At 43.1% G+C, this 27,814-nt stretch overlaps 1 protein-coding gene across 1 annotated transcript in view; it reads right to left on the bottom strand.

Moving 5' to 3' along the window:
• Nucleotides 1-5,560: 5,560 nt before the first annotated feature.
• The window catches only part of LOC143942246 (butyrophilin subfamily 1 member A1-like), a 76,652-nt gene continuing 54,398 nt past the window's right edge, over nucleotides 5,561-27,814 (bottom strand). The window contains exons 6-7 of the mRNA XM_077463492.1: nucleotides 11,331-11,357; nucleotides 5,561-8,408 (exon numbers count right to left, since the gene is read on the bottom strand). Of these exons, the coding sequence (XP_077319618.1) occupies nucleotides 7,801-8,408; nucleotides 11,331-11,357 (635 nt within the window). The 3' untranslated portion in view covers nucleotides 5,561-7,800. The remainder of the gene's footprint in view (nucleotides 8,409-11,330; nucleotides 11,358-27,814) is intronic.

Below are 27,814 nucleotides of genomic sequence, written 5' to 3'. Positions count from 1 at the left end.
ATCATACAGACTGGCTCCGCAAGCCATTGTTTTGCAAAATAAGGAAAGCTTGCGGGGGAAAAAAAAAAATTCTATTTTTTTTTTTAAATAAATGGCATTATTACTGCAGCAGGTTCTATACACTGTACAGATGAGCCACTTTACAGGCAGACTATATTTAAAGGAATTTTTCATTTTTAATGTTATTTCCAATTTTTATGGTTTCATTTTAAGCATCAGTAAATCACTTCTCATTTAAAACTGATGTTTTTTACACATGTTTTTCTATTGATACATGTCCCCCAGTGCAGTACACAGACCCCCATAACCAATGTATGCCTGATTACTTGCATATAATCCTTCAAAATGGACACTTTTGATTTTTCCAGTTTGTGTACTATAGACCTCAATGGGGTTCGTTATTCGGTTCCAAACTTTTATGATGTTCGAAAGTTCTGCCGTGAACGAAATCGAGGGTTGCTCAGCCCATGTCTAGTTGCTGATAACCCACAGCCATAAAACATACATAATAAGTTGATATAACACAACAAGCAAATTTACCTAGATCTGGGATTTTAATGGTGGATTATGAATAGAATTCTTACACTATACCCTTTTTATGAAGGGACTTCATTGTAGTGTGTGTAAGACACTGCTTTGGAAACTCTCCTCAGTTAGCTTTTTAAAAAATGGACATTTCCTTTTCCAATAGTTGTATTAAAGTGTTGTGAAGTACAATAGCAACATTAAGTACACAAGGGAAAAAAATAAAGACTGGGTACAATATAAGCTAAAAGTGGAAATTATTTTAGACACCTACAGGTGCATCTCAAAAAATGTGAATATCATCAAAAATTTCATCTATTTCAGTAATTTCAGTTCAAAAAGTGACACTCATATATTTTATATAGATGAGTTACACACAGAGTGATATATTTCAAGCGTGTCTTTCTGTAGATATTATTATTTTTATTATATATATTTTTTTGAAAATCATTTTTATTGATTTTTACAGAAATACAATACATAATTAGTTGGATTTGTTCATATGCCTAGATATATTGGTATTGCAAGGGATAGTTGATTGTAGAAGAGTGGGGGGGGGGGGGATAGCAACAAGACTAGACTAGACTAGAGGTTGACTAGTTAGGCTCGGTTCACACAGGGGCGACACGACTTCAGTACGACTTTGTGAGGCAACTTGGAGACGACTTTTAGACACGACCTGGCCAGGCGACTTTTGCCGTGGCCAATCAGAGAATGAGCTCTGAAGGGGGAACTCCACGCCAAATTTCTGAAAAAAATTTGGCGTGGGTTCCCCCTCCGTGAGCATACCAGGCCCTTAGGTCTGGTATGGATTCCAAGGGGAACCCCCTACGCCGAAAAAACAACGTTGGGGGTCCCCCCCAGATCCACACCAGACCCTTATCCGAGCACGCTACCCGGCCGGCCAGGAAAGGGGGTGGGGATGAGCGGGTGCCCCCCCCTCCGGAGCCGTACCAGGCCGTGTGCCCTCAACATGGGGGGTGCCTTGGGGGAGGGGGGCCCCCCCCCCACCCCAAAGCACCTTGTCCTCATGTTGATGAGGACAAGGGCCTCTTCGCGACAACCCTGGCCGTTGGTTGTCGGGGTCTGCGGGCGGGGGGCTTATCGGAATCCGGGAGCCTTTAATAAGGGGGCCCCGGATACCGGCCCCCCACCCTATGTGAATGAGTATGGGGTACAATGTACCCCTACCCATTCACCTGTGAAAAAAAGTACAAAAAAACACAACACAGGGTTAAAATATTTTATTGCACAGCTCCGGGGGTCTTCCATCTTCGGGGGTCTTCTCGCCGGACTCCTCCACTATCTTCTTGTAGCTCTTTTGCTAGCTGAGGAGCCCGGCTTTCTTCCTCACCGCCGGCCTCTTCTTCCGACTTCGGGGGTCTTGTCCCCCTCTTCGGTTCTTCTGCCGGGCCACCGCGCCTTCTTATAGCCCGCCTTCCGTTCTTCTTCTTCTTCTCCTGGAGATGTTGACTCGACGTTCTCTCCTGCCGCAATGCCAGGGACGCGCTGCCACTTATATAGGGACAATGGGCAGTGTCACATGGGTTGATGTCACATGGGTTGGTCACATGGGTTGATGTCACATGGCGACAGTCCCAGCATCCTCCGGGACTGTGACACCGTAAGGGGGCGGGGTCACCATGTGACATCAACCCATGTGACCAACCTATGTGACATCAACCCATGTGACACTGCCCATTGTCCCTATATAAGTGGCAGCGCAGCGCGTCCCTGGCATTGCAGCCGGAGAGAACGTCGAGTCAACATCTCCAGGAGAAGAAGAAGAAGAACGGAAGGCGGCAGCGACGGAAGAAGACCGGGCCACCGCCTGTAAAAGAGCTATAAGAAGGCGCGGTGGCCCGGCAGAAGAACCGAAGAGGGGGACAAGACCCCCGAATTCGGAAGAAGAGCCCGGCGGTCGAGGAAGAAAGCCGGGCTCCTCCGCTAGCAAAAGAGCTACAAGAAGATAGCGGAGGAGTCCGGCGAGAAGACCCCCGAAGACGGAAGACCCCCGGAGCTGTGCAATAAAATGTCAGGTACCACCTCAGGGATTTTTTTGGGTTAGTTCCCATAATGCTGTGTCTCTAGCAGATTTGAAGACTGAACGTAGGTTCAGTCTTCAAATCTACAACGACTGAACATTGTTTTTCAGTAAATTCTATTTGTATGTCTGCTTCCCATTCTCTGAAGGGCTTAGATTTATTGCATTCTTGAAAATTTGATGATTATGGCTTACAGCTAGTGAAAACCCAAAATTCAGTATCTCAAAAAACTAGAATATTACATAAGCCCAATAAAAAAAATAAGGATTTTTATACAGAAATGTTGGCTTACTGAAAAGTATGTTCATGTACAGTATAGTATGCACTATACCAATACTTGGTTAGGGCTCCTTTTGCATGAATTACTGCATCAATGTAGCGTGCCATGGAGGCAATCAGTCTGTGGCACTGCTAAGGGTGTTATGGAAGCCCAGGTTGCTTTAATAGTGGCTTTCAGCTCATCTGCATTGTTGGGTCTGGTATCTCTCATCTTCCTCTATACAATACCCCACAGATTTTCTATAGGGTTTAGGTCAGACAAGTTTGCTGGCCAATCAAGCAAATTGATACTATGATCATTAAACCAGGTATTGGTACTTTTGGCAGTGGGGGCAGGTGCCAAGCCCTGCTGGAAAATGAAATCAACATGCTCTAGAATTTCCTGGTAGAGGGCTACACTGACTTTGGACTTGATAAGCACAGTGGACCAACACCAGCAGATGACATGCCTCCCCAAATAACCAGACCCAACAATGCAGATGAGTTGAAGGCCACTATCAAAGCAACATGGGCCTCCATAACATTTCAGCAGTGCCACAAACTGATCGCCTCCATGTCATGCCGCATTGATGCAATAATTCATGCAAAAGGAGCCCCAACCAAGTATTGTGTACATACTATACTGTACATGGACATACTTTTCAGTAAGCCAACATTTCTGTATTAAAAATCCTTTTTTTTGTTGGTCTTATGTAATCTGATTTTCTGAGATACTGAATTTTGTTTTTTTCACTAGCTAGAAGCCATAATCAGCAAAAAAAATAAAAAAAAATAAAATAAATGCTTGAAATCTATCACTCTGTGTGTAACACATCTATATAAAATATACAAGTTTCACTTTTTGAATTGAATTACTGAAATAAAATAACTTTTTGATGATATTAAAATTTTTTGAGATGTAACTGTATTAAAGTGTCTTAGTGCAAAATCTCGTAGCTTGCAAGCCCTACTATATCTGAGTGACAATGAGCTCTTCCTACACAAAATTAAATTAAAAAAGTTTTAGTACATGGATGACAGTGTGACAATCTGACAAAGTGGTAGATGACAATTGTCATTTTTTGCCATAAATGAATGCATTTTAATGTAAACATATATACAGCTGTGAGTATACCTCAGAAAAATGCTTCTGTTAGGCCCCTTTAACACCAGCGGACCGATCGGGTCTGCCTGTCCGTTTTTTAGGTGGACTCCATCGGACCACCCATTTTCCTCTATAGGGTGGTGGATGTCACTGGACATGGGGGATGTGGGAATCCTCATTGGAGAAGGATCTGGGGGTTTTGGTAGATCATAAACATAATAATAGCATGCAATGCCAAGTTGCGGTTTGCAAAGCGAGCAAAGTCCTTTCTTGTATTAAGAGAGGTATGGACTGCAGAGAGAAATATAATTTTGCCCCTGTATAAATCATTAGTAAGACCTCATCTGGAATATGCAATTCAGTTTTGGGCACCAGTTCTCAAAAAGGATATCGGGGAACTGGAGAAAAGTGTAGAGAAGGGCAACCAAAATGATAAGAGGCATGGAGGAACTCAGCTATGAGGAAAGATTAGAGCAACTGAATGTATTCTCTCTTGAGAAGTGGAGATCAACATGTACAAATACATAAAGGGTCCATATAGTGAACTTGGTTTTGAGTTATTCACTTTAAGGTCATCACAGAGGATAATGGGGGCACTCTTTATGTCTAATGTAAAAGAGATTTAATCTCCAAATACAGAAAGGTTTATTCACAGTAAGAGCTCTGAATTTTTTTTACAGACTCCCTCCAGAGGTGATTCTGGCCAGCTCAGTAGATTTCATTAACCACTTACCCACTGGGCACTTAAACCCCCTTCCTAATCAATCTGATTTTCAGCTTTCAATGCTCTCACATTTTGAATGACAATTACTCAGTTATGCAACACTGTACCCATATGAAATTTGTATCCTTTTTTTCACACAAATAGAGATTTCTTTTGGTGGTATTTAATCACCAGTTTTTTTTTTTTTTCTATAAATGAAAAAGACTGAAAATTCAGTAAAAAAAATGCATTTTTGTTAATTTCTGTTATAAAATTTTGGAAATTAATAATTTTTCTTCATAAATGATGGCCAACATTTATACTGCTACATATCTTTGGTAACAATAATTTAAATTGGTGTATATTATTTGGTCTGTGTGAAAGTTAGAGAGTGCACAAGCTATAGTACTGAAAATTGATCATACCTGATGTACTGATGGCCTATCTCAATTATTGAGAACCTACCGAGCTAGGAAAGTACAAATACCCCCTAAATGACCAATTTTTGGAGACATTCTAAGGTATTTAGTAAGAGGCATGGTGAGTTTTTTTGGCGTAATTTTTTCCCACAATTCTTTAAAAATCAAGATTTTTTTTCCACAAAATTGTCGTATTGGCAGGTTATTTCTCACACACAGCATATGCATACCACAAACTACACCCCAAAACACCTTCTACTACTCCTCTTGAGTCACAGTATGGCCACTTACAGAGGCCAAACATGCAAGGAGCACCATCAGGCATTCTAGGAGCATGCATTAAACATATAATTTCTTGACTATCTCTTGCACTTTTGAAGGCCCTGGAGCACCAAGACAATGGAAACACCCAAAAAACCACCCCAGCGTATAATCTATGAAGCATAACGAGTCTTTTGAACCTGTTATTTTTTTCTACAAGGTTTTCGGAAATGTGTAAAGAAAATGAAAAAACATATTTTTTTATTCAAAGTTGTCCATTTATACAATATTTCTAACACACAGCATGTACATACCAAAAATGACACCCCAAAATAGATTCTCCTACTCCTCCTGAGTATGGTGATACCACATGTGGGAGATTTTTTCACAGCTTGGCCACATACAGCGGCCCAACATGCAGGGAGCACCATCAGTTGTTCTAGGGACATACATTTTAAATCTAATTTGACTACTTATTACACTTTTGTAAAGGCACTGTAGTGGCATGGATGCGGCATGGATGAGCATAAATGGGAATTGATGAGCCATGGATGGGGATGGCTGGGGATGGATGATCTGTGGAAGGGGATGGCTGAGCATGGTTGAGCCATGAATATGGATGGCTGAGTATGACTGAACATAATTGAGTTTGGCTGGGTATGGCTGAGTATGGTTGAATATGACTGGGTATGGCCGAGTATGGTTGAATATGACTGGGTATGGCTGAGTATGGCTGGGTATGGCTGAGTATGGCTGGGTTTGGCTGTGTATGGCTGGGTATGGCTGAGTATGGCTGGGTATGGCTGAGCATGTCTGGGTATGGTAGGGTATGGCAGGGTATGGCTGGGTATGGATGGCATGCATGGGATCGGGATGGCTGAGCATGGATGGATGGATGAGTCCCTGAATTGGCAGAGTGCAGTGCAGTGGGCACTACAGATCGAGCCCACAGCACTGCTGCACCCAATCTCTCCCCTCTCCCCTCACACTGTATCGATCGGTATGGGGAGGGGAGAGAGGAACTGGACATGATGCCGGTTTGTTTACAAGTGATCACTCCGTCATTGGATGGAACGATCATGTGGTAAACGGTCAGTGGGCATTTACCATGATGGAGAGAACCTGGCCAGATTGCGATTCTGGGAGGACGTCATAGTACGCCCTCCCAGAGTTATCGAGCTGCGCTTTAGCCATCATTTGGCTATAGCGCAGTTGTTAAGTGTTTATGTTAAAACATATGTTTATGTTTGTCTTTCCTAAATGTACATAATATAACTGGGTACTAACAATTATAGGTAAAGTTGATCCAGGGTATATCTGATTTGCCTCTTGGGGATCAGGAAGGAATTTTTCCCCCTGCTGTAGCAATTTAGATCATGCTTTGCTGGGTTTTTCGCCTTGCTCTTGAACATCTGTGGATAAAGCATTGTGTATATGGGATTGTTTGGTGTTTTTTTTTTTTTTTTTTTTTTTTTATTGGTTAAACTAGATGGACTTGTCTTTTTTCAACCTGACTAACTATGTAACATGTCTGCTGACAACCTCCTGGCATCCAATTCTATAAAATCTGCTGAAAACAAGCGTATGGCAATGTGTTTGCCATCTGTTCAGCAGATCAGATCAATTGAAACAGACATGCAGTCGGTTTCCATCTGACTGCCCCATAAGAGAGTGGGCTGTGTCCGAGTCTGATCTGCATAGCGGAGCGTACGCAGACTTGTCATCCGCCTGCTCAGCAGGGATCAGTGTAAAGATGTGTAAAACAGAACAGTTAATTGGAAAGATACTGAGTCTATCTCATGTGTCTGTTCCCTACTGCAGTAGTTATAATTTAATTTGGAACCACTAATCAGTATTAGGATAGGAGTTGCCTTTCTATAACATTTCCATAACAGCTCCCTTAGGGCACATGTACACACATTACAATTAATATACAGTATATACAAGATATAAAGATATTATATACATTTTTATCCCTCTCATTGATCTTGACTCCTTTACATTGATTCAAATCTGTCTCGTTTTCATGTAACACATTCAAAGATCTTCATTGCAAGTATGTAGAGCAGTCATGACATCAGAGTTCACTGGCAAGTGAAGATGCAGGTTTGTAAAAGGCCTGGTATAAGGATATGGCTCAGAACCTGTGTTGGTTGTTGAAATGTAGAGGCTTTGGTGAGTTTATCTCTACAGAGGAGTTTGATGTTCTTTGAAAATTCTACATGCACATAACTCCGGATCACCAATTGTCAAAATAGAGATTTTGTGATTCCCATGGTTGTAGGTCCAGCAAATGTCAGTATGTCTTTCTTTGTATTCATTTAGGCAGGATATTTTTCATTCAAACTTGATCAGAATTGTTCTGATTAATGTTGTGTGGTAACATGTCTGTTGTTTCGTTGTTCTTTATTTCTGTATTCCCATGGTTGTAGGACCAGCAAATATGTTCTATTTTTTTATCTATTCACGCAGGATCTCTTTTGTTTAAACTTGGTCAAAATTGTTCTGATTAAAGTTCTGTGGTAGCATGTTTTTTGTTTCATTGCTGGCATTAGGTACACAGTGAGGACAATCTTTAGAACATAGATGGATACTTTCATTGAGAGTCCAAGTGGAGAAAAATGGGAATAAAGGGACTTTATTTAGTGATGTATCTTTATATATGTGAAGTACTTGACCATTACATTCATTAAAGAAGATGAGTTTATGCTTTTCTGCATTTACATAAACCCTAACTGTTTGTAGTGTTCCAGAGATTTGGATTGGGGCATTTATATTAACAACTGCTTTGTATTCATCATGTTTTCTTTCTATTGTCCAAAATCCTTCCTTTGGTAACAGCTCTATCTTCCCTACCCTGGTTACATCAACACGAGCAACACCAATAGTCCAGTGAGCTGCATTTTGCACATTCACCTGCCAAGAGCATTTACCTTTTCTCAAAGGCTCAGTTCCTACAACATAAAGTCTTGTGTCAAATCTTCTGTCGTTCATCTGTACATCTTTTCTAATAGATGTACGAGACAATCGTTTAAGGTCCTCTGACACTTCAAGATCTGGATGTGCAGTGTCTGGATCAAGATTAACTTCAACTTAGAATAGAAACAAATATGTTAAAAGTAAAAATTACAAAAACATAAAAAATGAATAATAATGGAATAAAATGTATTATTGAATGTTTATTTTAAAAGAAAATGTGTTCACTAGACAAAAAATACATTTGGATATGGACACCTGGCTCCTGTGGGACCTCTTTTAACCCTCAACTACATCCATAAATAACTTTGAGTTCTATATAGAGATGTAAAAAGGTAATAAAATTGTATTTTCCTTCCCTCCCCATCTCATTTCTTCTATCCTTTCTTCTCCTCTGATATCCACTATCTATTATGATTAAATATTATTAAGCGAGGAGCGGATCCTTTTAAAGTGTTATACGGCAAAAACACCAATTCGTTAAATTACAATTGTGATGAAAATTACAGACACATGGCATGTGTTAAAGTGTATGTAAACCCTCACATATACCCCAGTGAAGTGAACAGCCTCAGATGATACACAGCGATAAAACAAATCCTCTTACATACGTTTTATATGTATATATCTGCTGTCTTCAGCTTTCTACATTCTTTAGAAAGTACACATTGTGTTCCGGTTTCAGGAGTGGGAAGGGAGTCTGGGCATACACTGTGCAAGAGCTGATTGGAGGAAAGGCACACCCCCTCCCTCCACATAGGCAGAGGAAGGTAGAAACTTGCAGAGCTGGAGTCTGAATAGACAAGCTCCCAGCTTACCTATCTCTAAGGCCCCTCCCCGACACAAATTTCCAGCTGCTTGTATCTCATGTGTCGGAGAACTTGTCAGAAATGATCATGCTGAGCAGCAGAAAGACACAACATTTAGAGCTTTGGAGAGAGTTAAGTAAACACTACAGATATACAGTATGTGCCCAGGTCAGATTTCATGAATGTAGAACTGCAGGCAAAAGTTTTTATTTTTATTTAGGAAAGAGTAAGGCAGGGTTATATCCTCTGTCAGATTTTTTTGTTACCTGTGTCCCATTGGTATGATTTCCTTTCACTTCCTGTCTCATAGCCACAACAGGAAGTGGAAGGAAGTGAAACCCTTCCACAGTAAAGAAAATACCTGGTAATCACAAGCTACCAAAACTAGCATCCCCATTAGAAGAGGTTCTCCCCATTCCTGTCCTGGGGACCACTTAGAATCTGGTATTTTCTTTCACATTCTGTGGTAATGAACACAGGAAAAAGACCTCTGTGACCAAGCCAAGTGTATGGGTGAAACATGTCAGGGGGTGTGACTGGAGTGACACTGGCTGAGGCCACACCTATTCACATATTCATGCACTGGGTTGGGGAGTGCTGCTGCTTCCTTTCTCTGATGATACTTTCACACCCCTGAATGATGCATAGACTCCTGTTCTCTTCCCTGCAACCAACAGGAGGATCTATATCTCAGCTGCAAGCTATAACAGGATCACTAGAACTAAAAGAACTCCCTAACAGGGACACCGACAGCAATACAAACCCTACATGTGTTATAATTTATCTACAAAATTAAAGAAAAAAACTGTTGCCTTCAGTTTTACTTTAGATTTGTATGTTCGTTTATGGAACTATATATTTTTCAAAGAGAAGCCTTAGTGACAATAGCATAGCACATTTGTTTGTGTTTTTTTTTTTTTTTTTTTTTTTTTACAATTAGCTTGGCATGTATACATCAGCAACACCCTAACTCACTTTAAAAAAAATATATATACTCACACTCTGAAAAGTAAATGTAAACAAATAGGCAGTAGATGGTGTCAGTAGAGCAGTGCGTCGGTACAACAGTTGATGTTGTCAGTAGGGCAGAGGACTGTGTCAATAGGGCAGTGGAGGTGTCAGTCTTTATTTTTTTCTATTTACTTATTTTGTATTTTTTTGTTATTTTTTTAGGAGCAGGATAGGAAAGGAAGTAAGCCTGCTGGGGGGAGGGAGACACAGGGGGCATGGGCAGCAGGGGGAATCAGCATTGCACGGGGAATTGGGGTGTGCCCAGGCACAACTGCCATTCCCACGCAACCCATTACGTTTTTCATAGTCTTTGGACCATGGCCAGCAGATTTAGAATGGCCAATAATGAGATTCTTGAATAAGCTACCCCCTCACTATAAAAAGGAGGGCTCAGAGAGCCATAGTGTCAGAACCAAACCCCGCCCCCCCCCCACCTCATGAGCTGCTAATTGTGTTCCTTTAATAAATGTTTATACACCCGCTACACTTAAGCTGATCATAGACCGTTTGAATCTTGGCCGGTGGCAAAACAGTTTTCATTCGAAAGAACAGAGAGAACAGAGAGATCCTCCATAAACTCCTGGTTAATTTCTATCTGCCGGTCAAGCAGGCCTATTACCAATTGATAAAAACTCACTGCTACCAAATGCCACACAACCAAATTCCAAAATACATTGTAACTGAAGCTATCCATGAAATTTGAAATGTTGATTAACACTAACTATTGACTACTTTAAAACACCCCCCCCCCCCCCAAATAAAATGTAATGTAAACATTTAGTGGCTTTACTGTGTTGCCCAATTTTTAAAATTACACAGAATTTACACACAATATTTCCCCTACCTTATAATTCAATGGGATTTGTTGCTAAGTTTGGGTTTTCAGAATTTCAAACTGTATTCATCAAACACCCTGTGACTTTAACCAAGACAAGTTCACTTATCACTAATACTGAATGATTTCCCTTAGGGACAGTCATCTTCTTCACAGACTTTATGGACTGTCCCACTCGGACTGCATTTTTATGGGCTATTGGACAATACAGTGTTCCATCAATGAGCCCATATTTCCGTGTGCGTATTACATTTTTTTTAAATAAGGAGGTGGGTGTTGTGGTGCATTATTTGCAGTACAAGACTTTTATACTATTTTATGCTATTTTGTATTTCTATACCATTTTATACTATTTTATAGAAAAATAATTTAATTAAACATACCTGTATTTTGTAAGGCTTTATTAAATTCTAAGGGCAAGATAAAAAAAAATAAGTTAAACAGTGGATACAGCAAGTCTAAGAAAAATGGCTACCATAAAGTAGTTAAAGTAACGATAAAAAAAATGTGAAGTTGCCATACTTTAAAAAACATGCAGTAACTGGAAGGTACAGTAAGTAAAACAGGATGCTGATAAAAGTAAAACAAAAAAGTCACCTTAGGTCACCCAATAAATGATAACTGAATTCCAGAAAAATGTATTCCATCTAAAATTATTTTCACATAATTTTTAGGCTTGCATGCCATGCTTTTTCTTCATCATTTTAACCACTTTTAGACCGGACCATTTTGCTGGCTTAAAACCAGACCACTTTTTGTGATACGGCACTGTGTCGCTTTAACTGACAATTGTGCGGTCATGCGACGTGGCTCCCAAACAAAATTGATGTCCTTTTTTCCCCACAATTTATTTTGGTGGTATTTGATCACCCCTGTGCTTTTTATTTTTTGCACTATAAACAAAAAAAGGTGACAATTTTGAAAAAAAAACACATTATTTTTAACTTTTTGCTATAATAAATATCCCCCAAAAATATAAAAAAATATATTTTTTTCCTCAGTTTAGGCCGATACATATTCTTGTTGTGACTGCGACATTATGGCGGCTACATCGGACATTTTTGACACATTTTTGGGATCATTGTCATTTATACAGCAATCAGTGCTATACAAATGCACTGATTCCTGTGTAAATGACACTGGCGGCGAAGGGGTTAACCAGGAGGTGGCAGTGTAGGGGTTAAGTGTGTCCTAGGGGCGTGTTTATAACTGTGGGGGGCGTGGCTGTGTGTTAGTGAATGCTGATCTCTGCTCCAATCACAGAGAGCAGAGATCAGTGTCACTGGTTGCTAGACAGAACTGGGAAATGCTGTTTACTTCCGCATCTCCCTGTTCAGCCTCCCTGTGAGACAATCGCGGGTATCCCCTCTGCGATCGAGTCCGCGGGACCCGCGACCGGACTCACGGGGTCTCGGCCAGCGCGCACGTGATAGCAGGGTGGCAATTTCAACTGGACATACCTGTACGTCAGTTTGCCTGCCCGTGCCATTTTGCCGACCTACATCGTCGTGCCCCGGACGGGAAGTGGTTAAGCAGACATGGTAGGTATAGGAGGTTTAGCTAGTTGGCTGAGAACTGTATTTAACCTTGTCATTATTTATTACAGTTATTTATTCTGTGGCACTAATTTGAGCAGCATTCCACATATAATGTACATTCTTACAATCTAAGGTCCCTATCTCATAAATCAGGGCTCGATAAAACCCAGGCGCCAGGTCGCATTTGCGACTAGAATTAGTGACCTGGCGCCTGGGGCAGCACAGCTGGGGGTATCCTATCTCCGTGGACCCCCACGGTGTGATCGCGTAGGGCCGCGCCGCCGCCGGCCGGTAATTGAGCCCCCGGCTTTGAGGCCTTCTGTGATCCTATGGTTCCTTCTGGAATCTGGCGCCCTCTGGTGGTGGCCGTTGGAATGACAACCATCAATGTTAATGGAGCCTTTACTCAGAACCCCTGAACATTATATTATAAAAAAAAAAAATATATATATATATATATATATATATATATATATATATATATATATAAAAAAATTTTTTTTTTATCCTAACACCCTAGAGAATAAAATGGTGGTCGTTGCAATACTGTCTGTCACACCGTATTTTCACAGCGGACTTACAAGCGCACTTTTTTGGGGAAAAATTATTTATTTAATAAAAAAAAAAAAAAAGACAACAGTAAAGTTAGCCCAATTTTTTTTTTATATTGTGAAAGATAATGTTATGCTAAGTAAATCGATACCAAACATGTCACGCTTCAAAATTGCGCCCGCTCATGGAATGGCGACAAACTTTTACCCTTTAAAATCTCCATAGGCGAAGTTTAATTCTACAGGTGGTCTAGGGCTAAAATTATTGCTCTCAATCTACTGATCGTAGCGATACCTCACATGTGAAGCTTTCCTTCTGCACGCAAGCTTGGCGGGACAGGGCGCGTTTAAAAAAATTTTTTTCTTATTTTAACCTTTATTTTTTTCACTGTTCCTTAAAAAAAAAAAAAAAAGTGTGTCACTTTTATTCCTATTACAAGGAATGTAAAAATCCCTTGTAATAGAAAAAAGCATGACAGGTCCTCTTAAATATGAGATCTGGGGTCAGAGAGACCTCACATCTCATATATTTACACTAAAATGCAATTTAAAAAAAATTTGTCATTTGAAAAAAATAAAATAAATAAAATGTCCCTCTAAGCGCTATGGGCAATGACTTGGAGACAGGTGGGGGGGCGGCACTATCTTCCCCACACATGTACTAGAGCCAATTTAGAAAGGAGCCAATGATCCTATGAGCAAATGGAAACACAGGGTCCAGTGCAGAACGACAACATTACATGCCATCCCTTCGTATAATCCCTTATGTTTGGAGCAGGGCCCAGGTACTATTCTGCTGAGAGGAATAAATTAGGAGTACCCGAAGGAAACCCATGCAAGCACAAGGAGACTTAATGCTGGTAATGTTTGGGATTCAAACCTAGAGCAGTAGGCAGAAGTGCTAAATACTATGGCGCTACCCATGAACCTAAAATTTCCCTAAAGTATTCCAATGCGTTCCCAGGTTTCAACTGGAGTATTTAAGTAAATTATATTGTATTGACTGAGTATGAACTCAAACCCTCACCACATCACTTCTTTTTTGTTTAGGTCTGACTAAGGCCGCGTACACACGCGCGGACTGTTCGCCCAACTTTGTCCGCTGAACAGTGTTTGGGCGGACAGTCCGCTCGTGTGTGGGCTTTCAGCGGACAGTTTCAGCGGACAGTTTGACGAACAAGGTTTTACGGAATTTCCGAAAAACTGTCCGCTGAAACCTTGTTTCAGCGAACAGTCCGCTCGTGTGTAGGCTTGTTCGTCAAACTAAGTTCCGCGCATGCTCAGAAAGGATTTACACGCCGAAAGTTATAATGCAGTGTATAGGACGTCGTATTTTTCGTCCCGTCGTACGTGCCGTTCACGTCATCGCGCACGGTTTCAGCAAACTGTTCGTCCGTCGTGTGTGGCCATGTCCGTCCATGCTAATTTTGAGCGGACTGTTTGCCGAAACTGTTTGACGGACAAAGTTGGGCGAACAGTCCGCGCGTGTGTATGCGGCCTAAGTCATGAAACCTTGCAGAATATAACCATCCCAAATACCAACATCTGCAAATTATGTTTTAACCTGTGTGATCTCTTCGTCTCCCAAATATAATATTATTCTGCAACCCTTTTCAGCTCTAAACGTTCACTTTATTCTAGTCTATTTTATGATCTGCTAACTAGTTTAGTTTAGGGTTGCGTTTATATTGTTTGCACTGTTTATTGTTTAGTTTATATCACCCTTACCTTCATGCCTCAGTCTCCTCCTTGCTTGTTGTCCTTGGTCTGGTGCACCTCACTTCCTAAAACTCTGACATCTGGATAACTAAAGTTTAGTTTGTCTTACCCTTCACTGGCAAGTATGTGCCTACCAGGCATTTGCCTGCCCCCCATCATTATGTTCACCTCCCCAGGGAAAGATACTACCAACCATGGAACCTTATGATTTTCCTGTTATTGGACTCAAAGAACCTTGGTCCTTATTTTTTTCTGGGCTCCTTTTGTGTCACGTTGGACCCTACACCTTACATATGCTATGACTTTTCTACATCTCACAGGTCCTAGATTTGTGCATGATTTATATTTTTGGAAAGCTTAGGCTAAATTTTTCTTTCTCTTTAGTGCACCCCTTAATGCTGGAGAACAGGCCCGGACTGGGACAAAAAATAGGCCCGGGCATTTTAGATTGAGCAGCCAACCTTTCCAGGGACCGGGGGTGGCTGGTGTTGGTCCTCCACACTGTAATGTGCAGCGACACTGTGATATAAAGGGAACTGCACTAAAAAGGGGCACTGCAATGATTACAGTGCTCTTTTAAGGGGCAGTCCCCTTTATATTATAGTGTCCCAGTCCTATTGTGGCCATGCCAGTACTGTCTGTCTCCTATTGTGTCCATGGCCCAGTGACACTGACCTGCTCTCTGGCGCTGCGGGTACAGGGTGGCTCCCTCTGGCGCTGCAGGTACAGGGTGGCTCCCTTTGGCGGTGCGGTGCAGCGTGGCTCTCTCTGGCAGTGCAGCGTGGCTCTCTCTGGCGGTGCGGTGCAGCGTCGCTCTCTCTGGGGGTGCGGGGCAGCATCGCTCTCTCTGGTGGTGCGGTGCAGCGTCGCTCTCTCTGGTGGTGCGGTGCAGCGTCGCGCTCTCTCTGGGGGTGCGGTGCAGCGTCACGCTCTCTCTGGTGGTGCGGTGCAGCGTCGCGCTCTCTCTGGTGGTGCGGTGCAGCGTCGCGCTCTCTCTGGTGGTGCGGTGCAGCGTCGCGCTCTCTCTGGTGGTGCAGCATCACTCTCTCTCTCTGGTGGTGCGGTGCAGCGTCACTCTCTCTCTGGTGGTGCGGTGCAGCGTCACTCTCTCTCTCTCTCTGGTGGTGCGGTGCAGCGTCAATCTCTCTCTCTGGTGGTGCGGTGCAGCGTCACTCTCTCTCTGGTGGTGCGGTGCAGCGTCACTCTCTCTCTCTGGTGGTGCGGTGCAGCGTGGCTGGTTGTGCTGGGGCTATTAGTTCCCCCAGCACAGTCCTCTGTTTCATTTGCCATGTCTCCTGTAGTAGCTGCTACAAGCACTCCTCAGCTTGTTTCTGGGTTTTCTCTTTCAACCCAGCAGAGTGCATGCTGGGCACTATAGTCTGCTCCCTGCTGAGACCAATGGTGCCATTTATCTCTGGGACTACATTTCCCATGATGCCCCTCTAGTTTCTTCTGATTGGCCCTCTGTGTTGGCCAATGGGGAGGGAAAACTACCAAAAAGGAACGCCTTCTCTTCCCCTGCTGCCAACGTGAGAAGGAGAGGGGGAGCGAGGGGGGTAATAGTGACAGCAGCCTAAAGCTCTCCCCACCGCGCGGACACCCACAGCTGGAGAAGGAGAGCGGAACTGTCAGCGCGGCGCTGAGGCTGAGCTGTGTGTGAGAGAGACACACAGCACAGCCCATGCAGCTGCCAGTTCCGCAGGACACAGGCACGGCCGTATGGCGGTAGGCGAGCGGTGGCCGCTTACCTCCAGCTGTGCGGCCTGATCAACAACAGGCCACGGCCCACCGGGCAAATGCCCGGTCTGCCCTATGGCCAGTCCGGGCCTGCTGGAGAACATGCTTACTTGAGACATACCGTAAATATAAATAATGCATGTGCTGATACCCTTCCCAGATGCATCAGAGGTATTGATATTGCTTCCCCTCCATCATCTAGCCTAGGGAGCTTGACCAGATCTGATTGCTGTCCTGTAGCATACTGGGGATTGAACCTTCCTTTAGTCCTCTTTCCCTCCACTACTTTTCTTGAATGGTTTAAATTTTGTATGCCTTGCAATGGGGAGACTCTCCCTTAACCACTTCATTCCCGGAAGGATTTACCCCCTTCCTGACCAAGCCCTTTTTTGCGATACGGCACTTAGTGATGGCCGAACAGTTCACCCGGCGGTCGTTTCGCGGCGAATTTCGGCTGTTCGCGGTCCGCCCGTTCGGCGGACTATTGGCGCCGTTCGCCCAGCGGACTTCCGTGTTTTTACTGTGTAAAAGAACTTTGACCTGATGACACATCCATCATGGGGTACAGGACAGCCAATTGAGACATTACAGCACATGGACACTTGGACATTCCCCCTAACTTATAAATACACCCGATCCGGCGGCCATTTTACATTCTTTCTTCTGTCACTATAGGGAGAGGTTGCTGTGTGGAGCAGGGAGAGATAAATCGCTAGCTATTTGGTACACAAAAGTTATTTTCAGGACTGGTATAGGTGTTAGGTGTATATAGGTTTGCTGTGCTGATTGTTGCAGCAGCCTGAGTGTCTTTTGTCAGTTTAGAGAAAGGGACAGGACGCTGTGTCTGCTGTAGGGACAGCCAGATTAGTCATCATCATTAGCTGTTACTATCAGGTCCACAAAAGTGCTATTCCAGTAACCAGTTATTGTTTCAGCCGCCTCTGTTTTGCCAGTTTATATAGGGACAGGCAGGAAGCAGTGTGTCAGGCAGTGAGGGTCAGTTTAAACAGTAGCTGTTACTATTAGTTCCACAAAGGTTATTTTCAGGACTGGTATCTGTGGTATGGTAATAGGCTTGTACACGTATAATATTCTTTCTTCCAAATATAGAAAGAATATTATACTTGACTGCTGCCCTTCTGCTGCAGTCTGCTAATCATTCACAACTCACTTGGTCCACAAAGCTCTTTATCAGGACTGGTAACTTGGTCTGTCTAGGGTGCTACAGTACATAGGGTTGAGTGAGGTACAGTCTGCTATTCTATAAGGACTGGTATCGGTCCACAATACATAGGGTTGAGGTGCACTACTGCTGACCGCTGCCCTATACTGCAGCAGTCCTTCATCGGTATAGGGACTGACGTACAGTCTGCTAATCACTCACACACAACCTACTTGGTCCACAAAAGTCCTTCATCGGTATAGGGACTGAGAGCTTTGTCACAGGGTCATTTAAAAAATGACAGGAAGAGGCAGGCCCTTCCGCAGGGGTGGTAGGGGTAGGGCAGGAGCAACAGGCTTGAGCCAAAGTGGGAAGTTGCAGAAGGTGCGTTCAATTACTTTAAAGGACGCACCAGACCAACAACACCACCACCACCACCACATACCTTCCGCTTGAGTCACAGGAATTATTTTCCGATCCATATCAAGAGGACATTTCTGATGCGCAGCCACTCTTGGTATTGGATCAGGAAGAGAAGGTAGCAACAACCGCTACTCAGCAGTCTGACGACAGTACCCAGATCAGCCCAAGGAGGAGGTTGGTCCCCGGTGTTGCTGCCTGCTCCGAGATCTCTACTTATAGCGGTGGGGAAGGTGACGTTGATGATGACGTGTCTAGTGATGTCACGTGGGTGCCCACAAGAGAGGAAGAGGAGGGGAGTTCAGAGGGAGATATGGACCAGCAGATAGGGAGGAGAAGCAGGAATAACTTACATTGCACAGGAGGGACAAAGCAGACTGCAAATGTATCAGGAGCGAGTCATCGACCATGTACGGTCACATCTTGCACTCCCAGGACACCGGCACATGGCTCCGCAGTGTGGGCTTTTTTTAACGTGTCCGCTGCTGACAATAGCGTTGCCATCTGCAGTCTTTGCAGTCAACGCATTAGTCGCGGTAAGCCCAACACTCACCTAGGGACGACCGCCTTAAGAAGGCACATGGGCAGCCATCACCGAGCCGAGTGGGAGCAACGGAACACACAAAGCCACACTGCAGGCTCTCACCGTCCAGCCTCGTCTTCTACTTCTCCTTCTCCTCTCTCCTCACAATTGTCCTCCACTCCACCTTCCATCACGCAAAGCTCACGTTTTTTTGCAAAAAGGCAGGCTTCCGTGGGCCTAATGTTCGAGCGTAAAAAAATGATGATGCCGGATAACCCTCTTGCCCAACGGTTGACGGCTGGCTTGTCAGAACTCATAGCCCGCCAACTACTGCCATATAAACTGGTGGACTCGGAGGCCTTTCGCAAATTCGTGGCCATTGGAACACCACAATGGAAGGTCAAAGGAAGGAAGTATTTCCCAGAGAAGGGCATCCCAGAGCTATATGGCCATGTTCAGCGGCAAGTGAATGTATCTCTGGCACACAGTGTCGGTGCCAAGATACATCTGACCACAGACACGTGGTCTAGCAAACACGGGCAGGGAAGGTATATCACTTTTACTGCCCACTGGGTGAACCTTCTGACGGCCGTCAAGCATGTAACCCGTGGCACCCATGCAGATTTGGTTTTACCGCCACGGATTGCATGCAGGCCTGACTCTTCTTCTCCTCCTCCTACTCCATCCTCCTCCCTCTCCTCCTCAGCTGACTCCTCCTTTTCCGCTGCTAGCGTCTCTTCCGCTGCACCGCCCAAGCTCCCCAGATCCTATTCCACATGCCAGGTGAGACGTTGCCATGCCGTGCTGCGTCTGTTGTGCCTGGAAGCCAAGAGCCACACTGGCCTGGCACTCCTTTCAGCTTTGCGTTCACAGGCAGATCAGTGGCTAATACCGCTCAATTTGACAGTTGGTAAAGTGGTGTGTGACAATGGTGCCAATCTGCTTAGCGCATTGAAACAGGGCAAAATCTCGCACGTGCCATGCATGGCACACGTCTTAAACTTGGTCGTGCAGCGATTTATTGTCAAATACCCTGGGGTCCAGGACATCTTGCGGCAGGCAAGGAAAATCTCGGCCCATTTCAGAAGATCTTACACGGCCATGGCTCGCCTTGCTGACATTCAGTGGCGACACAATCTGCCGGTCAGACGTCTTATTTGCGATTGCCCGACGCGATGGAACTCAACCTTCTATATGCTTGATAGGCTGCTCCAGCAGAAACGTGCAGTCTACCTGTATGAACTCTGTGGCAGAACCAGTTCTGGGGAGCTGGGGTTTTTTCACCGCGCCAGTGGCTGCTCATGCACGACGCATGCAGACTTCTGCGGCCATTTGAGGAGATCACCAAACTGGTCAGTCGCAGCCATGGCGCCATCAGTGACATGGTACCTTATGCCTTCTTTATGGAGCGTGCATTGCGTCGTGTCATTGATCAAGCTGTGGAGGAGCAGGAGCAGGAAGATGAAGAAGTCGCAATGCTGGATGAATTCCCAGGGGGGGCTACTCTATCTGAGACAAGTGAACAACATGAGTCTGAAGAGGAGTCAGAGTAGGATGGTGCCGGGGCGGATGAGGAGGAGCAAGAAGAGCATGCTTTAAACCTTTCTGGGACCCCTGTTGTTGTGCGTGGATGGGGAGAGGAGAATGAAGAGGATGACATTATCCTGGATGATGAGCAGGAGCCAGGCCACCACACCGCTTCCACTTTAGTGCAAATGGGGGCCTTCATGCTCCAGTGTTTTAATAGGGACCCCGTATAAAAAGCATAAGGGTCAAGGACCAGTACTGGGTGGCAACGTACTTAGACCCCCGGTACAAACACAAAATGGCGGAAATGTTACCGCCGTCGCAGAGGGCTGTCAGAATGCAGCACTTCCAGGCCTTGCTTCGAGAAATGCTGCATTCTACTTTTGCGTGCGCTGGCAGAGGAGCAATTTCCACTCCCAGAGAAGGAGTTGCGGGTACCAATCCAACAGCGCCTGCAAGAAGAGGCCGGTTTGAAGATGTGTTGGTGACTTCGGATATGAGGTCATTTTTTCAGCCGACCCATCGACAGGTGTCATCCGGATCCAGCATCAGGGAACGCCTAGACCGTCAGGTGTCCGACTACATCGGGTTAACGGCCGATGTGGACGCTCTGAGGAGTGATGAACCCCTGGACTACTGGGTGGGCAGGCTTGACCTCTGGCCAGAGCTTGCCCAATTTGCAATAGAACTGTTGGCTTGCCCCTCATCCAGTGTCCTGTCCGAAAGGACGTTCAGCGCAGCAGGGGGGATCGTGACCGATAAGCGTACTCACCTAGCTCACGACAGTGTTAACTACCGCACATTTCTAAAAATGAATGAGTCATGGATCTCGGCGGAATTCAACACATGTGACCAGTAGACCATGTATATGTCTATAAACTATTTTTTTAATCAAGCACACAGACCTTCTTTCTTCATTTGGCTCACTTCCTTGTCCAAAAAAAGCACACCGTACTATATGCCCGTACCCTCCTCTTTGAAGAGGTTGAGCGGTGTCATATTTCTACTGGGGCTGCTTATTATGAGGGGCTCCCACCATCCCTGTGCTGTGCTGACATCCTCCTGGGGCTGTACCTCTGCTGTGCATATTATGAGGGCCTCCCACCATCCCTGTGCTGTGCTGACTTCCTCCTGGGACTGTACCTCTGCTGTGCATATTTTGAGGTGCTCCCACCATCCCTGTGCTATGCTCATTATGAGGGGCTCCCACCATCCCTGTGCTGTGCTGACTTCCTCCTGGGGCTGTACCTCTGCTGTGCATATTTTGAGGTGCTCCCACCATCCCTGTGCTATGCTCATTATGAGGGGCTCCCACCATCCCTGTGCTGTGCTGACTTCCTCCTGGGGCTGTACCTCTGCTGTGCATATTTTGAGGTGCTCCCACCATCCCTGTGCTATGCTCATATTTTGAGGTGCTCCCACCATCCCTGTGCTGACTTACTCCTGGGGCTGCTTATTATGAGGGGCTCCCAACATCCCTGTGCTGTGCTGACTTCCTCCTGGGGCTGTACCTCTTCTGTGCATATTATGAGGGGCTCCCACCATCCCTGTGCTATGCTCATTATGAGGGGCTCCCACCATCCCTGTGCTATGCTGACTTCCTCCTGGGGCTGCTTACGGCGCAGGTGTCAGTGCTGTATATCACGGTGCTGATGTCAGTGCTCTCTGTCACGGTGCTGCTGTCAGTGCTGTATATCACGGTGCTGGTGTGAGTGCTTTATGTCACGGTGCTGATCTCAGTGCTCTCTATCACGGTGCTGCTGTCAGTGCTGTATATCACGGGGCTGGTGTGAGTGCTTTATGTCACGCTGCTGATGTCAGTGCTCTCTATCACGGTGCAGCTGTCAGTGCTGTATATCACGGTGCTGGTGTGAGTGCTTTATGTCACGGTGCTGATCTTAGTGCTCTCTATCACGGTGCTGCTGTCAGTGCTGTATATCACGGTGCTGGTGTCAGTGCTTTATGTCACGCTGCTGATGTCAGTGCTCTCTATCACGGTGCTGTTGTCAGATGACTCTATCACGGTGCAGGTGTCATTGCTGTATGTCACGCTGCTGATGTCAGTGCTCTGTATCACGGTGCTGCTGTCAGATGACTCTATCACGGTGCAGGTGTCATTGCTGTATGTCACGCTGCTGATGTCAGTGCTCTGTATCACGGTGCTGCTGTCAGATGACTCTATCACGGTGCAGGTGTCATTGCTGTATGTCACGCTGCTGGTGATCATCTCCTGCACCCTCTTCTTTGCCTACCCTGGTCCCTGACCTTCCCTCTCCTCCATTGCCTTCATGCGCTCCACAGTCCTGAATTGTCACAACAATTTCCCATATAAAAAAAGAATGCTTGTAGTTGTCGATCCCAGATTCACCTCATACATGTGTTATGTCATTGGCCATGTGGTGGGACTATGTTTGCACAGCTAATAATTATTTTGTGGCTGCAAATTTGACCTATAGGTTTGCGAAGTTTGCCTCCCATTGAAGTCAATGGGGCCCGTCGCGAACGTTCCGGTTCGCGAACTATCTAATTGACAATTGCGCGGTCGTGAGACATTGTATCCAAACAATATTGATGTCCTTTTTTCCCCACAAATAGAGCTTTCTTTTGGTGGTATATGATCACCATTCCGGTTTTTATTCTTTGCACTATCAACAAAAAAAGAGCAACAATTTTGAAAAAAAAGCTGTAGCATAATAAATATCCCCCAAAAATATATAAAAAAAAAATTTCTTCCTCAGTTTAGGCCAATATGTATTCTACATATTTTTGGTAAAAAAAACAAACAAAAAAAACGCAATAAGCGTATATTGATAAGCGTATATTGATTGTTTTTTGCAAAAGTTATAGCGTCTATAAAATAGGGCATAGATTTATGGCATTTTTATTATTCATTTTTTTATTAGTAATGTCGGCGATCTGCGATTTTTATCGTGACTGCGACATTTTGGCAGACAGACAGATTGGACACATTTGACACTATTTTGGGACCACTAACATTTATACAGCGATCAGTACTATAGAAATGCACTGATTACTGTGTAAAAGGATGACAAAAGGCAATGTAAAAACGAGCAGCGAGCTCGACCAATGTCACTATCGGTAGCGGTAATTCCCGACGCGTGTTCGTCATGGGTCACGTGACTTCATCAGGGTATAGCTTAAACGCATATGGAGTGACTATATATAGGCAGGTAAATAAAATCCACAAACGCAGCTGATTTATATTATTAAACGGGCGCCGCAAGTATCGCGGCGGCTATATTCGTTTCGACATGGTCGCCGGAAGTAGACCGGCAGCCATTTTATTGGTTTCAAGGATGTAAACATCCGGTTTGCTGTATGCCGGAAGACGTATAGCGGCCATCTTGGTATAAATGTGTCGCTAGAGCGGCCGGTGGACATAATGTTGGTGGGCATCGCTATATAATAGAGCAAACGACCAACTTTAAAAACATGTGCGGGTAGCTCCAGCGAGCATAACCCATTTGCTTCTATCATAGACGCATGATTTAGAATTGACAGCAAAAAACGGAGGACGGAGGATGAAGGGTCCCCATAAATAATGTATTGGGAGAATTTATTATTGATGAAGAAAGGGGAAAATTATATGAATTTTAGAAATATATATAAATAAAAGTAAAAAATATATTTAAAAAAGAAGGGGGAATTAATTTAAAATGAAAAAAGGGGTTTAGAAGGATTAAAAACTATTTTGAATTTTTAAAAATCATATATATAAAAAAATGTGTATATATATATATAAAGGTAATACATGATAATAGCACAGGAGATATCTGTATATTTGCATAAACCCTTAGTTCTAAAAAATAGCTATTTCTGGTTCAATCGGCACTATTATTACAAAAAACAGGAATAGCCATGGGCGCAAAATTTGCTCCCAGTGTAGCAGGCCTTTTTATGGCACAGTGGGAGGAAGATGTAGTCTTCAGTAATCCACCAAGTGAACTAGTCATCTACAAAAGATATATTGATGATATTATATTAATATGGAAAGGCGAACAAACTAATCTCATACACTTCTTAGAAAAGTTAAATAAAAATAATCGTAACATCAAGTTGACATGGGAAATTAGTGACAAAACCATAACGTTCCTTGACCTTGACATAACACAAGAACAAGGGTCTTTCTCCTCCAAAACGAATTTTAAAAGCGTTGATCGTAATAGCTATCTACCACTGGGAAGTTGCCACCACAGAAATTGGCTGTACAACATTCCCAAAGGTCAATTAATGCGCCTAAGACGCAACAGCACCCAAGATATACTGTTTCAAGATCAGGCGAACAGCATGAAAGCAAAATTCATCGAAAAAGGCTATACTGAAGAATTTATCACAAAAAAAATAGCAGAAGTAACGGCTATAAATCGTAAAGATTTACTCAAAGACAAACCCCACAGTAAGCCACTATAAGATCTTGTGCCAATTATCCTAGATTACAATATACAACATAAGCAAATCGAACGAATAATCAAACGTAACTGGAATATATTACAAGCAGATACATGTCTTAACGAAGTCCTCCCTGCGCTTCCAAAGTATGTATACTGGAGAGCGCCCACCATCGGGGATAAAATTGTAAAAAATATCCCAGACCCCCCAGGTAGAGGGCTAACATTCTTTACAGGTAAAGGTTTTTACCCTTGCAAAAGGTGCTACGCTTGCACCAAAACAAAACATCCAAACGAGAAGAAAAAATAATTTAGGTCAACAAGTACTGGAAATATTTACGAAATTGATGAATTTATTTGTTGTAATACGGTTGGGGACGTATACGCCCTGGAATGTAGCTGTGGGCTACAGTACATCGGTCGCAATAAGAGGCCACTCAGAGTCCGAATAAAAGAACATGTACAAAATATAATAAAAGGTTTCGATAAACACAATGTATCCAAGCATTTTGCCCTTCATCACAAGAAAGACCCGTCGCAATTAAAATTTTGGGGGATTGAGCCCTATATAAAACACTGGAGGGGAGGGCATAAAGTAAGGACTCTGAGTCAACTGGAGTCAAAATGGATATTCACCTTGGACACGCTTACGCCAAAAGGCCTGAACATTGAATTTGACCTCAACTGTTTTATCAGTGATTTTTAATCCTCCCCCTACCATCATTATATTCTGCACTAATTGATTTTTGAACCATTCCTTCTTTTCTCATAATAGAGTATTGATGCTATGCCATATAGTTCCTCTATGTAATTTTAAAATAATTTATTTAACAACTATTCTTAACATATATCCCGTAAATGTATATATTTTCTCCTTTATCTTTGCCCTATGAAGAGTTTTTTTTTTTTTTTTAAATCAGCCCCCCGAAACACATACAGATAGGCTCCTTATACATACATCCGAAATCTTGCCTACCTCTATATTCCCGATATTCTAGATTAATAGCTCTAGAAACACATCTTTCACTATTTCTAATGATAAGATAAATTTATGCTCTCATTTATTTTTGTCTCTTCTTTTATTAAGGGTTTATTATTATTATTATTATACAGGTTTTATATAGCGCCAACAGTTTTCTCAGCGCTTTACAACATGAGGGCAGACATTACATTTACATTACAAATTGGCACAAGAGGAATAAGAGGTTTATGCAAATATACAGATATCTCCTGTGCTATTCATTTCCGGTCGCATACCTTTTTATATATATATAATATAAAATATAAAATATAAAATATACATACATTTTTTTATATATATAATTTTTAAAAATTCAAAATAGTTTTTAATCCTTCTAAACCCCTTTTTTCATTTTAAATTAATTCCCCCTTCTTTTTTAAATATATTTTTTACTTTTATTTATATATATTTCTAAAATTCATATAATTTTCCCCTTTCTTCGTCAATAATAAATTCTCCCAATACATTATTTATGGGGACCCTTCGTCCTCCGTCCTCCGTTTTTTGCTGTCAATTCTAAATCATGCGTCTATGATAGAAGCAAATGGGTTATGCTCGCTGGAGCTACCCGCACATGTTTTTAAAGTTGGTCGTTTGCTCTATTATATAGCGATGCCCACCAACATTATGTCCACCGGCCGCTCTAGCGACACATTTCTACCAAGATGGCCGCTATACGTCTTCCGGCAAACAGCAAACCGGATGTTTACATCCTTGAAACCAATAAAATGGCAGCCGGTCTACTTCCGGCGACCATGTTGAAACGAATATGGCCGCCGCGATACTTCCGGCGCCCGTTTAATAATAAAAATCAGCTGCGTTCATGGATTTTATTTACCTGCCTATATATAGTCACTCCATATGCATTTAAGCTATCCCCTGATGAAGTCACGTGACCCGTGACGAACACGCGTCGGGAGTATAGGAAGTAGGAGAGGGACGCCAAACAGGAATTGCCACATTAGGGTCCATAAAGGGAAAGACCTCCAAGAACACCTAAAGACATACTTAATATATGCTGTAACCTTACAGCAGTAAGGTAAGGGGACATCCATAAATTGACCACCTAGGATCACACTGAACTCCGTTGGATCACCCTAACCATCACCTATTGTACTGAAGAACACTCAGCACGTTATCTACACCTGTAGTTTACTTTATGCAATTTTTTGATTCGAAGTTCACTTATGCTTTATGCGACTTATGTTATAGTCGCTACACAACTTATTTGCACCTTATGCGACTTCGTATAGTTAGCACCTTACTCCACTATATGCACCTTTATATGGACATTTGATATAAATAATTTTCCGTTAATTTAGACGACTGTTCAAACTTTGTTTTTTTCACTTGAATTTAGCCCTCAGCAGTATTGCACCTTGTCGTTTATTTTTCAACTTATTTTAATATTTTTTACGTTATTTTTTACGTTTTTCTATTAACTGTTGCACCTTCTATTATAATATCATCAATTGTTATGAATTATTTTACCTCTGTGTATTGATGTGTATGCTAAATCACTGATCCATGGTGTCATATGATTATTACATTTTACCTCTGTCATATATTTGATGTATTCCTAGCCATCATCCACTTACCTGCATATAAGTTTTTTTCATTTACTATATTCACCCTCATTGGTTTTATTTGAATTTTATTTATACAAGTTTACACAATACACAACTATTTTAAATTTACATATCCTCTAGTACAGCGCACCACTATTCCTGTATCAAGCAGACAAGAACACACTGAAAAGCAGATACGAACTATTAAATAGATCACACTGAAAAACAATAACGAACTGACAGCATGCACTGAAGAACAGATACGACCCCACAAGCACAAACTGAAGAGCAGTAATGAACTAAAAAGCAGGAGGCTGAAAATCATGAATCATCTCTCACCAAACTTCTACTAACACAAGATAAACATGAGATTAACAGAAGGAGCCCAAAGGGTGGCACACTGGCTATTGTACTTTCTTTTTATAGTGCTGTCGTACGTGTTGTACGTCACCACGTTCTTGGCAATCGGAATTTCCGACAATATTTGTGTGACCGTGTGTATGCAAGACAAGTTTGAGCCAACATCCGTCAGAAAAAAATCCACCATTTTGTTGTTGGAATGTCCTATCGTGTGTACGCGGCATTAGTATCGCCTTGCAAATGGGAGACTGATTTAGGTAAAACTTTCACAGCAGATAAAAAGAGAAATATCATCCAATTGGCCTTGGGATCATCTATCTGCACATAAACAC

Source organism: Lithobates pipiens, unplaced genomic scaffold, assembly GCF_037356315.1.
Source record: "Lithobates pipiens isolate NorthernLeopardFrog02 unplaced genomic scaffold, aLitPip1_a1.2 Scaffold_30, whole genome shotgun sequence".
Taxonomy (NCBI): domain Eukaryota; kingdom Metazoa; phylum Chordata; class Amphibia; order Anura; family Ranidae; genus Lithobates; species Lithobates pipiens.
The sequence above is the reverse complement of the archived record's forward strand: the minus strand, read 5'-3'. Positions and strand labels throughout refer to the sequence as shown.